At 42.2% G+C, this 18078-nt stretch overlaps 1 protein-coding gene across 3 annotated transcripts in view; it reads right to left on the reverse strand.

The window, feature by feature from the left end:
• scube3 (signal peptide, CUB domain, EGF-like 3) overlaps window positions 1-18078 on the reverse strand; it is a 197251-nt gene that overhangs the window by 34844 nt on the left and 144329 nt on the right. The window contains exons 7-9 of one of the 3 annotated variants that reach the window (XM_079528501.1): window positions 17291-17338; window positions 16537-16605; window positions 5045-5161 (exon numbers count right to left, since the gene is read on the reverse strand). In XM_079528501.1, the coding sequence (XP_079384627.1) occupies window positions 5045-5161; window positions 16537-16605; window positions 17291-17338 (234 nt within the window). The remainder of the gene's footprint in view (window positions 1-5044; window positions 5162-16536; window positions 16606-17290; window positions 17339-18078) is intronic. The other 2 variants (XM_079528502.1, XM_079528503.1) reach the window with 2 other exon arrangements.

Here is an 18078-nt window from a genome sequence, read left to right on the forward strand (position 1 = left end):
TTGTTAGTATAATGTTATGAGCCCTTACACGGGAAACAGATTCCCTTTCCTGTTAGGGAACGCAAGCTCAGGCCCCCAGGCTTTCCGACGCTTTCTGTTCCATCTCTCTCTCTCTCTCTGGGTGGGTGGAAACCTTGTATGTCCCACACGGTTACTTTTCAGGCGTGTGCACGCATCCGCCAGGGTGACGTCAGACTGCTGGGCGAGTGCGGCCGCATTGGCATGGGATGAACTTTGACCAATAAATGCACAATGAAAACAGGTATGGACAAGGGTTCCTGGCCATGGCCAGGGTTCATGGCCATATATAGCGTGTCTTGGATGACTAAAAAGCCCAAACTAATAAAAGCCAACGTACTTTTTTTATCAGAGTTGTTAGTATAATGTTATGAGCCCTTACACGGGAAACAGATTCCCTTTCCTGTTAGGGAACGCAAGCTCAGGCCCCCAGGCTTTCCGACGCTTTCTGTTCCATCTCTCTCTCTCTCTCTGGGTGGGTGGAAACCTTGTATGTCCCACACGGTTACTTTTCAGGAAAATAATCTGTATTGTGTATAGTCACAAGTTCGTATTACCGTATTGTGCCGAATATAAGACGACCCCCATTTTTCAAGACTCATTTGTGGAAAAAGAACATTGTCCAAAAGTCTAGTCCCCGATAAAAATACGACCCTGTTTTTTAAGATATTTCCATTGGAAAAAAAACGTAGTCTTATATTCAATATAATTCAATATTACCAGTAAGACGCCTGTGGGCGAGAAGCGTACAATGTCACGAGACCCGGGCATGAGACCTGGGCACCATATATTGGGCTTTCCCCATGTATGGGGATTTTGAGGGATACACTGTCTGACTGACGGGAAATGCATGATTCCATAGTTAACTGTGACCTTTGCAGCAACCACAGTGGTTATCATGAGACTGTCACAATATGATCATATATTGCATTCCCATATATGGGCTTAATATTGATCACAGTCAAGGATCTCCATATATGGACACAACAGGGTCGAGATTGCAGATTCTGCTCAGCAGCTAGTCTCTGACGGCAGCGCCTCTGGCCAGACGACGGCACCGCTCTTCGGCAGTCTCTTCCTCCAGTGAGTGTGGAGGTCGTACTGCTGGGGCAGATCGGCGTGTGCACGCATCCGCCAGGGTGACGTCAGACTGCTGGGCGAGTGCGGCCGCATTGGCATGGGATGAACTTTGACCAATAAATGCACAATGAAAACAGGTATGGACAAGGGTTCCTGGCCATGGCCAGGGTTCATGGCCATATATAGCGTGTCTTGGATGACTAGATGTGATATCACAATGCGTGACCATATATGGGGACACTCCCGTATATGGGATTGGTGCGTGACAGGGATTGCAAGTTAGGTGTTGTGACAGATGTCACGTGATGTCACGATGACCTGGGAGCTTGCCTGGGGTGTGTGACGGGAATTGCGACTTCATGACAGAGTGACGGGAATTGTGGGTTATGTGACAAAAACGCAAGATTTCATAGTTATCTGCGACCTTCGGTCGCAATAAAACCCACAGACACGTACTTTCACTTAGCCACTGGGCCAGTGGGGCCCTTGGCTCTCACGGGCCCTTCAGGGAAATTGGGCCGCGCGGTACTGGGTTTGAGGCCCTTTATTGGCTGTTGATTTTGTTAAATTTGGGTAAAAAAGATGATAAAAACACTAAATTCGTGCGCACACGTGCTATGGGGGCCCCAAAAAGATTATCGGCCCAGGGGCCCTCGTGGGGGTTAATCTGTCCCTGGCTCACAGCACAAGTGTTTTTTTCTTTTTTTCTTTTGATAATAGGGCATTAATCTACGAACAAAACATAAAACGTTTAAATATGGAGATCTTTCTGACAGCAACAATACAATATCTTTTCTTTCTCCTTTTTGTTTCATTTTTTGAATATAATTCTTTCCACTTCACTGGGATGTTTCTGCTTTTTATTTATGTATAAACTGTGTTTGACAGCACAGGTAGCTCGAGGAGAGGGAAGCACACCAAGAGCAGCGGCGTACAGAAAAAAGAAAAAAGAAAAAAACATGAATATTATGCTAATGTGGAAGAAAGATAGGCTGTCTGGGAAAAAAACAAACTAATGGCATTAGAAAATGTTTGGTGGAAATATTATGCTGCTGCCGGGAAGAAAGGCAGAGGGTAACAGGAGATAGAGGAGGGATTAACCCATTCAGGCCTGACGTCGAAATTAAAAAAAAAAAAAAAAACGTTTTCTAAATCATGACAATTTTCGGAAAGATTTGAGGCACATTTTAACGATTTTTCAAAAATAGCAGACCTACAAGTTCATAGCGCGCCACTCGGTGGCGCGCTATGAGCTTGTAGATCTGCTATTTTTCAATAGATAAATTATAACAATGTTTAAAACACCAAAAGGGGTTCCCGCCCCAAAATGGGTTAATGGTTAATGTGGTTAAACGCTAACGTGACATGGATGCGTTCCAGGTCTCAAGGGATTAATGGGCAGACAGAGACACCAAAGAAAGAATGACTCAGTAGAAAGTAACTAAGTACATTTCCTCAAGTACTGTACTTAAGTCAATTGTTTAGGTACTTTTACTTTACTTGAGAATTTGCATCTTTCAATAATGTATACTATTGTACCCACTATTTCAGAGGCAAATGGTGTACTTCTTACTCCACTACAATTATTTGAAAACTAGTTCCTTTGCCGATATACATCATTAATACAAAACATACATTAACCCTATTTTATACTTCAGCTTTTCACAAATAGCCGATTGAGCTCTGAGATCTGCTATTTTGAAACATTTTGAAATATTTCGTATGTGTACCTTACTTTGGTGTATATTTTGATGCCAATGCTTTTGTATTTAAGTAACATTTTGAATGGAAGTGAAGGGACACCGAGTTTAATGGTGGCAGTTGAAGTGTTTCATCAGAAGAAGTGCAGAGTCTAGATAATTATAGCACTACTAGTGGTACCAGTAGTACTCTAGTACTTAGACAGAGGTAGATCGATTGACAAGACAAATGAGAGAGAGTTTGTGAGGGATGAAGTGTGGACCGGGCTGAAGGGGCAGAGATAAGGCCTGTGACAGACAGATAAAGAGAATGGCTCTGACAGGACTGACAAGGACTGAGTGGAGAGATGAGCTGAGTCACAGGAGAGAGAGAGAGAGACGTGGTCTGATAGCGACCTGGAACCACGCATCACAGGAGGAAGAAATACTCAGATTTATGGAAATTAATACCACAATGCATTGAGAGTAATGCTGGGTTCACACTGTACAAAAGATACAAAGATACAAAGCTGCACAGAATATGTGTATAGCTAGCTGAAACTGAAACCAGCTCAACTGTTTAGCTACAGATGTTGGATGCATTTTTGTATCTGCATGTCGCTGGCTTCCATTGAAAAATAATGGAGGTCCCCTCTTTTTGACTATATGGAAGAGTTTATTCTGACTGCATCATGATGATACAGTATTTATCCAGACAGTTTGTCATGAAGTAAGTGACACACCCCACCCTGATTTGCACGCACGCATGCAGGGGGCACTGCAGCCTTTTAGCCTGTGACACACTCTTCGGATGTGGGGGGGATCTGGGTGGCGGGGTGCCCTATATGGCTTCTCTGTTGGTTCTGTCGTGGGGTGGCGATGCTCCGTCCAATAGCACTGGGCATATTAGACCGCCCGGTGGTGTGTGCCCAGGTTGTGACGTCTCCAGTCCACGGCGGAGGGCTGCAGGTTCATGGAACCTTCCTCGCTTCACAGTATTGTCCTCCTCTCATCAGGGTGGTTGAGTTTTTGGAGGGGTTTTGCTGGGTCCCCCCCTCTTCTGAAGCTTTTACTGATTGATTCCATTGTTATGCCCACCTCTTCTTACCCTGTGGTTTTAAACCCTGTGATGAAAATTCTCTTTTTGTTTGCTGTTTTTTTGCGGTGATTGTTTGACCATACGTGCTGGCACTTTCACTGTGTTTCTTTGCTACTGTGTTTTGTTGCATGACTTCTTGTGAAGTGCACAGAGACCCCTTGGGGCGTCTCTATACGCCCCATAAATACACTATGCACTATAAATACAAATAAACAGAGAATAAGCAGAAATGTATACTTAAAGTAGCAAAAGTAAAAGTAGTCACTCATTATGCAGAATGTCCCATTTCAGAATCATAATACTGAACATCATGTTAGTGGACTCTAACCATTGATCATTAACCACTTAAGCCCTATTTTATACTTAGGATATTCAAAAATAGCTTATCTACAAGCTTGACATGTTGTGAGCTTGTAGATCCAAAAGACAGTGAAGACACCATTCATATGTCATTTGGGGTACCAGGGAATGGTAAATTTAACCTCATCCAGTTATATTACGTGTGTTTCTATTATATTGCTCACTTTTGGAGCAATATTAATCTCCTGTTTTATGAGTAAAGCGATTTTGTGTTGTGTATTGTATATTTTAACCCTAGAAAACTAAACATATTTTTTTGTTACACCATCCGTAACACGGGTATATTTTACCCAATGTAAAATATCAAAATATATTAAAGTACAGCAATGTGAATCACTGAGCATCATGAAGGTACTGAGAGAACCATCCACTTCAAACATCAGCAACATTATGAAAATTACAAAAATATAAATTATATCAGTAAATTATATAAACACAGGTGAAAATCACCCGTGTTTAGTGTTCTAGGGTTAATGTATCGTATACCTTTTAAAAGTTTGTATTCATGGGTTTTCGATTATTGTTTGGAACCAACAATACTTTAAGTCAATAAACTAACTAACTAATTCACTAACTATAATCTAAAACAAAGAACATGCATTTTTTTTACAGATGAATCTGTGTAATTTAAATGTCATTACAGTCTATGATCTCCACCCCACATCCATTGATCCATAATTAATTCCTTTCAACCTGGTGTCTCAATTTTGGGCATGTATAACTTTTAAACATTAGATTGGCTATTTTTCACCTTCCTGAAATAAGGCTTAATGTTTTTTATTTGAATTGACGTCTCTGGCGCCGTTACCTTTGCAGGTCTTGCGGTCGGGCTGCAGGGTGAAGCCCACGGGACAGCTGCAGCGGACCCCCGTCACCGCGTCGTGACACGTGCTGTCACAACCGCCGTTGTTCACCGCACATGTCTCTGCAGAGGGAAACAACACACACTGGCAGTCAAACTCCTAGAAAGGGGAAATAAGTACACTTCAAATTAAATCTTTTTCTCCCGATCCGGGAGAAAAACTCACTCCGTGAAGCCTTGAATGGGCTCTATGCATTTGCCATTTTGGAAAGAAGTTGAGCCCCTTCCCTACTTCCTTCACAGGTGTTACCGATGATAGTATGATACTAATGAAGTCTCTGTTCCATTCTGGTCAGGTCAGAGTCATGGTGCCGCTGTCGTGCATGTTGGCTCACTGCTACACCAGTGGGTCTCAAAGTATCCTTGAGTGGGTTCAAAATGGCCCCGTACAGGTGTGTATAACTCTGAGAGTGTACAAATGGATCTATTTGTACACTCTCAAAGTAGTGGGGGTCCTTGAAATTTAAATGTTTGAGAGCCACTGTAGACTAAATGAACAGCTGTAAAGAAACTAGGTAAGGGCCCCGGAAGTAGGAAGAGTTATTCTGTGTGCATAGAGCTTATTACTCACCCTATTACTGAAGTCTTGAATTCAAGGAGATTAGTTTTGGTCTCATTCCTGATCCAATATTGTAATATTTGATTAACTGAAGCAAATAGGAGGCCATGGCAAAACAACAAAATACATTTGATTTATGAACTCCAAAACAACCCTCATATTGTAATCCAGCATGGACTACGACTCTAATATAAGGGAATGTTTGAAATACATGATCTCGCTCTTGTGAAGCTTGGCATTCAATGTATTTCAATTAATCAAAATATTGGACTTTGGTACAGGAATGTGACACAAACTAAACAATCTCCACAAATTCAAGTCTTCGTGGGGTGAGTAATTGATTGGGGAAAAAAATGCATTTCGGGGGTGAGCTACCACTTTAATTGCTGCCTTATTGGTCTACAGTGCAGTCGGTATCTAATCTGTATGCATGCATAGAAAGTAGAAACGACATCCAGACTGAACAGGGAGCCCTCCTCATCTATCGAGGCTGACATTTCCACCGGAGGCATTAGGCATGCACCAGGGGAGAAGAAGAAGCAAGTTACACACTCCCTGGTTGTTCCTATACTGCAGAAACAGAGACGGAAATAAACAAATCAACCTGCACATAGAAAAAAAAGGGAGTTAGAAACTATATGATGTTATTAAATATTAACAAGAAGCAGTTAGAAGAGGCTGGTAGGAGCATAAAATGAGCAGAAGAGAGAAGACAAGTAAATTGGAAAAGATTAGACTTCAAGCAACCAGAAATAGGGTTCCCATGCTTGTCAATACTTGTTGTTTGTGTGTGTAATGTTGCATTTATGGCTTGCGTGTTTATTTCTCTTTAGAAAATGGAATTTGTGATCTTGAAAACTGCTCAGCCAATGGTTCTCAGTCTTTTTGTCATTTCATTTCACTCTGATGTGCATTAAGACCGGTCGGTTCCCAAACATTTTAAGCTCGCGACCCAAAGGATGAATGTGATCGTCTCCCCGCGAGACCCAAACTAGTGAAAATAGCCAATCTACAAGCTCACAACGTGCCACGGTGTGAGCTTGTAGATCTGCTATTTTCACTACTTCCAAATCTACATTATAGAATAGTCAGGGTTAATTTAACTCTGAGAGTGTACACGTACGGGTCCACATGGTTCCATGGGTACACTCTCAGAGTTATATATCTGTAAGGGTCCCATTTGGTTCCTAATTTTCAATCATAGTCGGCAACCCCCCCTGGAATCCCCTACTCAAGGACACCCTGCAGGGGTCCGTGGACCACATGTTGAGATTCAGTGCGGTAGGTACAGTACATCTCCCTCCCCCCGCCCGGACGGTGAACATCCACTTCTAGACAGATCAAAACCAGCCATTTTTCTCTTTAAAACCTTTGAAGACAGCTTTTTGGACATGAAAAAAGAAAAGCAATTTCAGCTACAGTAGCCTGTGTCGACGTGCTGGGCTGCTGGACGGATTGATTTGAAAAAGAAAAAAAAAAGGTATAGGATATTCGGTCAGGAAATGATAACTGGAGTTCCATCTATTTGACACTTGACAAATTCCACGTCCACTTTCTCTTTGAAAAAGCACTACGGGGACGAATGTGTCCCCGCATGGCCCATGCAGCTCACGCGGTGACTGATGTCCCCAACGGTATGTGGGACTTTTGCAGATGGGCTTCAAAACCAAAGGTTGTTATCATAGTGTGCATTTTTTTCTTTTCGTTTAGACTTTGACTGATTTCGGTTTACTTTTAATTTGTTATTTAAAGCAGGTTTCTAGTTTGTTTCGTTTAGTTAAGTTTTAAACTATAACATAAAAATATTGTTAGTTCCATTTGCAGATGGGCTTCAAAACCAAAGGTTGTTATTGTCGTGTGATATTCTTTTTTTGTTTGTTTAGACTTTGATTTCAGTTTACTTTTAATTTGTTCTTGTTTAGTTTAGTTTTAGACAGGAACATAAAAGTATATACTATGTTAGTTCCGTTGATCCAGCCCCCAGATGGATTGATTTATCATTAAAATAAATGCACACAGCCCACATACCCGCCCACAACCACAAATACCACTGTGCTACAGCACTTGTGAGACATTCTTACTGCCTGTCACATTCAATATTACACACATTATGTCTGCTCTTACCCGTATCTGTCATGTTTTTGTCATGCCTAATGCTGTCCTGTTGTCAATGCCACCATTGAACTCTGGCACTGTCGCTTCCTTACCGACAGGATGCACAGGATGTGTTAATTTGAAAACCCCGAAAATTCACCTCAAATTCAAGTAAAATCGCCTATAATTTTAATACATTCAACAACATTTTTGTTTTTCAAACATTGCAGACACAGCCAATTTACTAGCCCCTAGTTCATTTGGGATTTTCTTTGTCTTTATTTCTGCCGCTGAACACACTGTCTGCTGTGTAGCTGAACACACTGTCTGCCGTGTACTGTAGCTGAACACACTGTCTGCTGTGTAGCTGAACACACTGTCTGCTGTGTAGCTGAACACACTGTCTGCCGTGTACTGTAGCTGAACACACTGTCTGCTGTGTAGCTGAACACACTGTCTGCTGTGTAGCTGAACACACTGTCTGCCGTGTACTGTAGCTGAACACACTGCCTGCTGTGTAGCTGAACACACTGTCTGCTGTGTAGCTGAACACACTGTCTGCTGTGTAGCTGAACACACTGTCTGCTGTGTAGCTGAACACACTGTCTGCTGTGTAGCTGAACACACTGCCTGCTGTGTAGCTGAACACACTGTCAGAGGGGAGGTACAACCACTCAGCCTATGTCTTGGGGAAGGTCATACATATACATGGAGGATTCAGTGAGCTGATTAGACACACTAATGACATCTACATGTTGGACACCTCCACAATGGTCTGGTCTTTAATTAACACCAGAGGCACTACAGCACCTGCTTCAGAAGGTCACTCGTCCACCATCATCGGGACAAAGATGTCTGTATTTGGGGGCGGAGGGCACAAGTGGGGTGAGTACTACGACATCAGAGTGTTTGACACTGAGACCAACTCCTGACCGAACCCACCTTCTTCACAATTTCTTCCAGAAGGACTCTGCCGTCATTCAGCCTTTAACTACAATGCAGAGCTGTACGTACAATATATGGTGCTGTAAACTCGGACCAGATGTTCAATGTTCTGTGGAAATTCAATACAGAGCCCAAGGGGGTAAGATGGGCCATGGCATGGTGGGAGATCGTATCATCCTCTGGGGAAAGATGGGCCATGGCATGGTGGGAGATCGTATCATCCTCTTTGGAGGATACAAAGATGGGCCATAGCATGGTGGGAGATCGTATCATCCTCTTTGGAGGATACAAAGATGGGCCATAGCATGGTGGGAGATCGTATCATCCTCTTTGGAGGATACAAAGATGGGCCATGGCATGGTGGGAGATCGTATCATCCTCTTTGGAGGATACAAAGATGGGCCATAGCATGGTGGGAGATCGTATCATCCTCTTTGGAGGAAAGATGGGTCATGGCATGGTGGGAGATCGTATCATCCTCTTTGGAGGATACACAAATTTCTTATTTATCACACACTGATATCAGTGTCATCTAATGATGACATGCAAACTAGCAGTTATTCAGTACGGTCTGGAGCAGTCGGACATCAGGTGGGAACTGGTGACTACCAACAGCAACTGGGGGAAAAAAAACACTAAAATAATGCTCTGCTGTACTTTACAGTGGATATGTTCGCATTTAGTACGTGGAATTTGTCCTCAGAATTTGATGAGTTATCGTTTGTTATGCTGTTTAATGTTTTTTGTGGAAGAGGGCCACAATGGATATAAGCCCTCATGCTTTATGGTGTTTTCATCCTCGGTGAGACATTGACTGTCGGAAAGGGCTTCGTCCTCTTTTTTTATGTCACAAAATAAATCAATCAATCAATTAATCAATACCCATCCACGAGACACAGTTAGAGTCTGCTGTTCCAATACATGCAACTGTACCTGTTGTTTAAAAGTGAATGATTAAAAATACATGACAATGACATCCCTGGACTAAGGATATAGGCAATTTAACTTCAGACGTCCAGATCCATGGTTTGGATCCAACAGCCAATCAGATAACAGAGTGGGTGGAATTATGGGATGTATGGGTCGGCTCATTTTGTGCATGCGTTAATTGCGTTAAACGGTTTAATGCATGATTTCCATAAATGAATGAACTCAGTGAATTAACTCATTTTGATAGCCCTAGTCAATAAATCTGGCAGTATTTCGGCTGCTTAACACAACCAGCACCGGGATTCCTTCAAAATAGAAGCTCTGGGGTGCCGGGAAGACATGGCCGCTTTTACCCCAAAAATCTGATCTCGGTCTCACCTCCGGTCAGTCTCGATCTCGCTTTAGGTGGACTCGACTACAACACTACATTTCATATCTCAATATGTATGCCAAATATATCGATATCGACACAATATTTGATATTTCAAGCCAATATGTCAATATCACTCTTAATTTTAAGTACCATTGGGTTCACACACTTAATAAACAATAAGCATTCTTCATCTCATATGTAATTTCTCTGACCAAAAGTAAAATGCGTACTTTCCTATAGGACACATGCTCTATACAGAACCCTACAGTGTCTGTGTGTGTGTGTGTGTGTGTGTGTGTGTGTGTGTGTGTGTGTGTGTGTGTGTGTGTGTGTGCGCGCGCGCCCGGGACTGCACGCCTGTGTGTGTGTGTGTGTGTGTGTGTGTGTGTGTGTGTGTGTGTGTGTGTGTGTGTGTGTGTGTGTGTGTGTGTGTGCACGCGCTGGCGGGCGGGTACAAATGCATGTGTTTACTTGTGTATGCCCGTTCGTCCGTGTGTGTGTATGCTCGTTCGTCCGTGTGTGTGTGTGTGTGTGTGTGTGTGTGTGTGTGTGTGTGTGTGTGTGTGTGTGTGTGTGTGTGTGTGTGTGTGTGTGTGTGTGCACACGCACATGTGTATGCACGTCTGCATGTGTCTGTTTGTGGGCATATGTCTGCGCATCTGTGTGTGCGTGTCCGTGTGCTTGCATGCGCGTATGAGTGTGTGCTACTGTGTGGGTTCCCATAATTGCCACATGTGAGGCAGAGAGATGTGGCAGACAGAGTGATAAGACAGTGTGTCAGGACATGTCTGAGAAATGCTTAGTCAGACAGACAGACAGACAGACAGACAGACAGACAGACAGACAGACAGACAGACAGACAGACAGACAGACAGACAGACAGACAGACAGACAGACAGACAGACAGACAGACAGACAGACAGACAGACAGACAGACAACACCAAACTGTAACGATTATGTGCTAAACGAGGGCGAGATAAATATTTATGACATTTCACTTTGTGAATGGCTAAAAATAAGTGATTTTAAACTTGTGGAATGTCTGTGGGTTGTGAGTGTTGGATACAGACCAGACTACAGCGCATTGGGATTGACAGAACCACATTTAAGACAGTGGACCAGATTTTTGTAAATACTCCCACAATATGATGAATCAGAAATGTTTCAGTGGGTGGACGTACTCAGATATTTTACTTATATATATACCACCACAAATATACTCTGTTACAAGTAAAGGGCCTGAATTAAAAAATGTTTAAAAAGTATACCCATTATATTACAAATGTGCTAAAATTCGAAAACTAGCAGATCAAGTTGCATCGTAACGCGTTGTGAGCTTGTAGATTGGATTTATTTTTCAAATATAGATTAGGATTAACCCGCATTAACCTATAACCTGTTGCAATCTATCCAGTGTTATACCTTTGAATCCGGGAGCTACCTGTGTCTGTTGCTATATTTGTTGCTATACATGTACCTGTAGCAACATTATTATTATTAAAAACAAATAAGAATTTGAAGATTTTCAGAAACATTAGGCTAGGTTTTAGATGGTGTTTTTAGAATCGGACGAAGGTCTGAATGGGATAAAGTAAGGCTAAATTGGTTAATGAAATACAAAAGTAGTATACAAGTATCGTATACAAATGTGCACTCCAAATGTTACTTATGTTCAGTAGGCTACTTGGGCAGACTTTTGTAAATCCCCCCTCCCCGATATAAGCTGGTTCTGTTTGGGCTGTAGTGTTGAGCCCAGGAATATTTGATCATATATTATATACATACTACTGTGTATATCGTTGCTGTCGGGCAGAAACCTCTCATCTCCATTTGTGTTTATTCATAAATGAACACCTCTAGTTGATCATCTTCTGCGTGGCACAAAAGCATCAAAAGTAGCAGATCCACAAGCTCGAGCTTCTGATAGATCTGTTATACTTTTAATGCGTACAAATTTGAATCCTGAATCGTTCAGTTTTGGACATATGAGGTTTCCACCTGACAGAGACGATACATTATAATATACTTAGTATAATGTACAGTATAGGTTACATACGGCGAGGTGACGACAGAGTACGGCGGGGAAATGGCTGCTTAACCTGAGGGCTACATTAGGAAGACGGCAAGGAGCCGGCGGCCAGATGATTAAACTGCGGCCATAATGGGGACTCTGTATGTTGATAAATCAAACACACACGCTAAAGGATTGGCATGAAATGGCATAAAAAAGCTGAAAAGAAGCTAAATCATCAGTCTATTTGGGATTAACTGACGGTTTTGGCATGAACCTTTCGAAGGGGGAATCAAAGCTAATAGAAACTGCAGGCTTGCTATTCCCGGAAAGTTTATCATGCTATAATAGAAGGCTAGAAGCCATTGCCACCGCATTAATAATAATAATAATTTAAAAAAAAAGAGGGGGGAATCTTGTTGGAAATTACCAAACCTGCCTACCGATGATGTCACTGGTAGGTGGGTTTCTGAACTGTGCACAGCCCTCCTCTGAGACCCAGACCGAGTATACAAAATCATAATATTATAATGAGCATTAGTGAGGACAAATTATATGAAGATAGGTTGAAAATGGGTGAAGTGGACATTTAATAAAATCATTTTATTATTTGCATTTCCTTAGTTTTAGGCAACTAAAATAACCTTGTACTGTAGTTATATTGTCTCTGTCGGGTGTTCAAAACCTTTCAGGATTTAAATTCAAAAGTATAAAAAGTAGATCGACAAGCGCAAAATGTGTTGCTTTGCGGCGTGTTTTCCAGATTGTAGATCTGCTATACTTGTATTGCTTTTCTGTGACGCTGTAGTATGATCAAGTAATTTACAAAAGAAAAGGCACAAAAAAGTTAAAATATGGAGATAAGAGGTTTCTGTCCAACTGTGGTGATATAATCAGACATTACAGTGAAAGCGCGTCTGTGCTCCATATTTATTAACCCACAGCTCGATCTAGATGTTTCTAGTATTGAAAGTAATGACTTCATAAATCTCCCTGATGTGTGGGGGTTTGATAACTCATCACAGATTTATGGCTTTATTTTCCCCTGTATGGCATCATCTTTGTTATATCCATAACGCCGTCATTTATCCAGGAAATGGAGGTCATTTGAATTATTCAGATTTGTCGGGTAGTCATATTTCAATACGGAAGAATGTATTCCGCCGTTCGTCTCATGTCAGCATCAAAACACATTTCCTTTTAAGTTGTGTGATGTAAAGCCAAATTCCTTATGGCCATGGGTCTTCAACAGGGGTTCTGTCTGCTTTAGTAGGAGTGTAGGAGTTTGTCCTTATTGTTTTTGTGGGGTTTTTTTCTTCTCCTCCTTCTTCTTCTTCTTCTTCTTCCGCCAAAAATAGCAGTTCTGGCTGAACCGTGCAGTCGGTTTTTGCGAAACGCGGGAATCGGGTAGAGGGCCATGCCAAACGGTGACTATGCGAAAATGCTAACTTTGAATGCGCATAGCTCATGAACCGTTTGACCATCTGCAATAAAACTTCGATACACATATGCATCTCCTCATGCCGAACAACTTATGTGCTCTGACGTTTGACCTCTGACCTTTAGATCACCCTCCATTTTGAATTATATGAAAAACAGTTCAAATATATCTCCTCCCAGAATCTTTGATCAAAATGCACGAAAACTTCTACACGTGAACTTTGGACCTATACGGAAAATAAATCGTAGTACTTTTTTTTATGTGGAAAAAAAGACGTTTTTATAATCCAATGAAAATAGCTGTTTTGTGAAAATTCTTCTTCTTCCCCTAATACATACATGCAGCGTCATATGCGTATGTCACTTTACAGTATAGTAGAGGGTCATGCCAAATAGCACTGAAAACAGTCTTACTCCAATTGGCCAAAGGGGGGCGCTATAGCAATTTTTGGAAAATGAAACCTTTGAACAGGCATACCTCGTGCTTTGTTTGGCCAAAATTCATGGCACTTGTTTCCACATGTTCCTTGACTCATGGGAAACACATCTGTCAATTTGACAAGTAAGCTCCGACCTCAGATGGTATTTTTTCCCGTAAAGTCTTGAATTTGGAATGCTGAGTCTTTATTTCCTTATTATTGAATTGTTTTTGAAAGGAAAAAAACAACAACATTTGATGGTGTTGCATCAGATGTGAATGCGTGTGTGAAAGCAGCACTATGTAACTTTCCTCCGGTTTCTTGTGCAAGTGCTGAAATGTTTTACCATTGAGCTACTAGAGCCGGGAGGCATACTATGGTCTGACGGAGCATTGGTTCGACATGCGTCCGCACCAAAGAGCAGGGAGACTAAATACAACCACCCCAATTGTATAAGTTAGCCGTGCTTCAAACCAGCATCATGGAACAGCTAATCAAAACAAAGAATTCAAGCTGCTCTGTTCTACCAGATTGCAGCATACTCGTGGCTAGGCTAGTTTCTTGGGACATTTGTGGTCGTAGTGGCTACATCTGTCTACAGGTTTTTTCAGGGATTTTCTTAGTTTTAAGGGTAACTGTTGTATAATTGCAATGTTACACTTCTGCGTTGCTTTCGGCAGCATCGCAGGCGTGCATTAATGACGATAAAGGGGAGGTGTCCAAAGGCGTCCTGTGGCATGGAATGAGTTAAATCACCCCCTCTCATGTAATATTGCTTAATAGAGGGTATGCGGATGCATAAAGTGAATGGAAAATCGAGTGGCAAAGCGACAGGCAAAGTGAGTTTAATATTGTTTAACATCGTTTAATGCAATCAGATAGGACTTTTCTGTTTGAATGAATGGGCTGTCAAGGTAGTTTTTTGCCACTCGGTGCCAGTCAGTAGGCATTCATGCACTTTAGTTTTTAGTTTGTTTTCCTAGGTGTACCGGTAGTTATTTTGTTAGTTTTAGTGTTAGAGTGATGCTCAGACTGTTGGCTTTCCTCCCACACCGCTAATACAGTACAGTACAGTGAATGTGGCTGCACTGCACCTCACAGTGGCTCGTATCAAGAGCACAAACAAACCTGCAGACCTCATGGCCTTACAGTACAAAAGCTGTCCGACTAATTGGACGCTGCTGTACCCATTATCACTCTGCTCCGATACACTCCACTGTAAAAGAAAAATCTATCCACCAGACCAAATGCTCACACACTGAACTGAACTGAACTCAAGACCAGTGTTGGGCAATAACGAGTTACTAGTAATACATTACTGTAATATTATTACTTTTCCCAGTAACGAGTAGTATAAGGAATTAAAAAATAGTTATAATATATTATAGCTATTTACTCCGCCAAAACACGCTGCGTTACAAATGAGCGTCATTGTTTTTGTTCATTCATCCTGCTATGCACTCATAGTAGCAAGTTGTCGCATGACATTAAAAAATAGAACAGATCTACAAGCTATCAACAGGTAAAAACAGAGATGCGTTGTAGCTTGTAGATCTGTTCTGTTAGCCTGCGCACAGTTATGATGTAGCGTACATGCGACTGTCCGTCATTCCAAACAACAACAGAGATAGAAAGAAAGATCAGAGTGGCAGAACATGACAGAGAAATGTATCGGTATTATTTTGCATTCTTGTCTGTCAAAGATGCCAAGTATATTCATGTCCACTGTAAACTTTCCATGGGCAAAAAAATAACACTTTCCACAGCGAAAAATACTACTTGTTGAAGCATCTGTTTGAAGACGCGCAAGAAACACAGAGCCCGCCCACGCAGGCAAAACAGAGACTGGATTTCAGTAGAGATCCAGCCGGCATAATCATTAACATGGTGAATCACATCTTGATGACATCATCAAGAAGTTGTTGTGAATGTCTGTGTAGCAGCTAACAATAGCCACACCACTCTAGAGTCGTGGCAGCGGGAGGTAAGAATAAATCTATCGCGACTAGCGACTGGACCGCGGAGGGCCGTCAAACACAGGATATTTTTTCATAATTAGACGGGATGATTTAGATCGCGAGTTATGAACGTTTTAAGATTTTCGTTTTCGTCAGCTAAACAGGCAGGGAACATTTTCGATGACGTGTCACTCTTGCGCGTCATCGAGGATTGGGCAACAAGCGCTCCTAGGCTGTGGAGCGATGCGAACGGTTTTGATATGATTAATCTTCGTCCTATTTATCAATCTCCGCCTTGGGCACTTGACCATGAACTTGAACTTGACGGAGATCTCCGCCCTGGGCCTCCATGGTGTTAATGACATGACATAGTAAATGAGTGGTATTCCCCTTTAAATGGAGACGATTTGAAGAATTGGCTCGTCGCTGGGTGTATTGTTGTAGAGGAAAGGTTAACCCCATAGCACTAATGCTTAATTCTGCCTTGCATTTTAAACATTATGGACCAGAGCTAACCCTTATGCACAGTTGACTCTGCCTCATTTAGATCCATCATAGTCCATCGAAATACCTGTGAGGTCCAATGTCAGGCCGCCTCCAATCTGAGAACCCATCGGCAAATAAAGGCTGCTACGCTAATGCACCTTACGTATAAACCTCATGTACATACAGTATGGATGGAGATGCTATGTGTAAATATGTAGATACCTTTTGTTTTTGATTTTTCCTTTCTTTTCACCCTGTCCACCCCTCTTCTTGTTTTTGTTCTCTCTCTTTCTGGAAACAATAAGAAAACGATGGAGCTTGTTGCACAAAAACAAATTTCTGACACTGTTTTACACAAACATTTTGGTTTACGAGAGACGAGTCGCACTCAAAGTGACAAGATAAGTCAGTTCTTTATTTACCTTTCCTCGCAAGAAAACAAACGCTTTAACGGACAAAGGCTGGCTATAGCTGAAACGTCTGTTTTCCTGCAAGGCGGGAACGGTCTTATCTCGTCCCTCTGAGTGCCACTCTTCTCTCATACCAAATGTTTATGTTATAAGAGGACAACGCAACCAGAGCAGTCAGAGAGTGCAGTGGTAACAAAGTTATTATATCCACTGTCATAAACCTGTGACGTGACAATAAAAGTGATTTCCGATGAAAAACATAAAGTAAAATGCAGATTAAGTGTTGCTAATAGTGCAGAGTGTGCTGGTCATCAGAAGAGTCTGGCTTGCAGCTGTGTTTGGCCAAGTCGTGGCTCTCTGACATGGCGGACAGTCACCGCTGTTATTGGAAGGGCATTCACAGTAGGAAGGAGGAAGGTACAGGAGCGCAGTGAGAGGTCAAAGGCCACAGAGGGAGAGAGAGAGAGAGAGAGGTTAAGGTGGACTTTTTCTAACCCTCCATACCACCGCCATGACTCAGACAAGAAGACCCCCGAACAGAGGAGGGGGGAGGCGTACATATTTACCATTGGGAAACAGCTGGGGCGCTGCCAAGGTTTGGACACTCCTCTCTCCTGCACACACACACACACACACACACACACACACAGACAAGTACGCACACACGCACGCGCGCACGCACACACACCAAGAAAATGGTCCTCACAATGTCGATTTCTCACATTCTACTATAGTTGTGGGGACGTGCGTGTGTGCGCACGCACACAAATAGTAAAAACAAAACAAAAAAACAGTTTGTGTGTGATGTAGGCTGTCAGCTCCAAATGGCTGACTGAACCGCGTCCAACTGTCTGTTTTATTGTACAGAGGAAACACATTATTCTCTCCACTCAATGAAACGAACAAATAAACAAACAAGCATCGATGCCCACGGGATCTGCACAACAACCTTATTGATCTGTTCGCCAGGGGAGAGACAGAAACAAGACAGCCTGACACGAAGGTGTAAAACTCAACTAACTCTATTACTGTCGTAAACTTTTCCTAACAAGCAGAATCTCCATGACACACTCATCTGTAAGCCTGATTGACACTTGGCCGCGTATACGCAGAGAATAGCCGATCTACAAGCTCGGCTATGTGCTTGTAGGTCAGCTATTCCATGGCCGTTCTCATCGTGCGACAGAGCATAAATTAGTTTAAAGGACCATTTCAACCATCTTCAAGATTATCTTCATGTACTCGGTCCTCACTAATGCTCATTATAAGGTGGAACCATGTCTGCTCACTCTGTGTCTCATTGGTTGGCTGTGGACTTCAGAAACCTGCCTACCAGTGACATCATCGCTAGGCA

This window comes from Electrona antarctica (genome assembly GCF_951216825.1).
Source record: "Electrona antarctica genome assembly, chromosome: 2".
Classification (NCBI taxonomy): domain Eukaryota; kingdom Metazoa; phylum Chordata; class Actinopteri; order Myctophiformes; family Myctophidae; genus Electrona; species Electrona antarctica.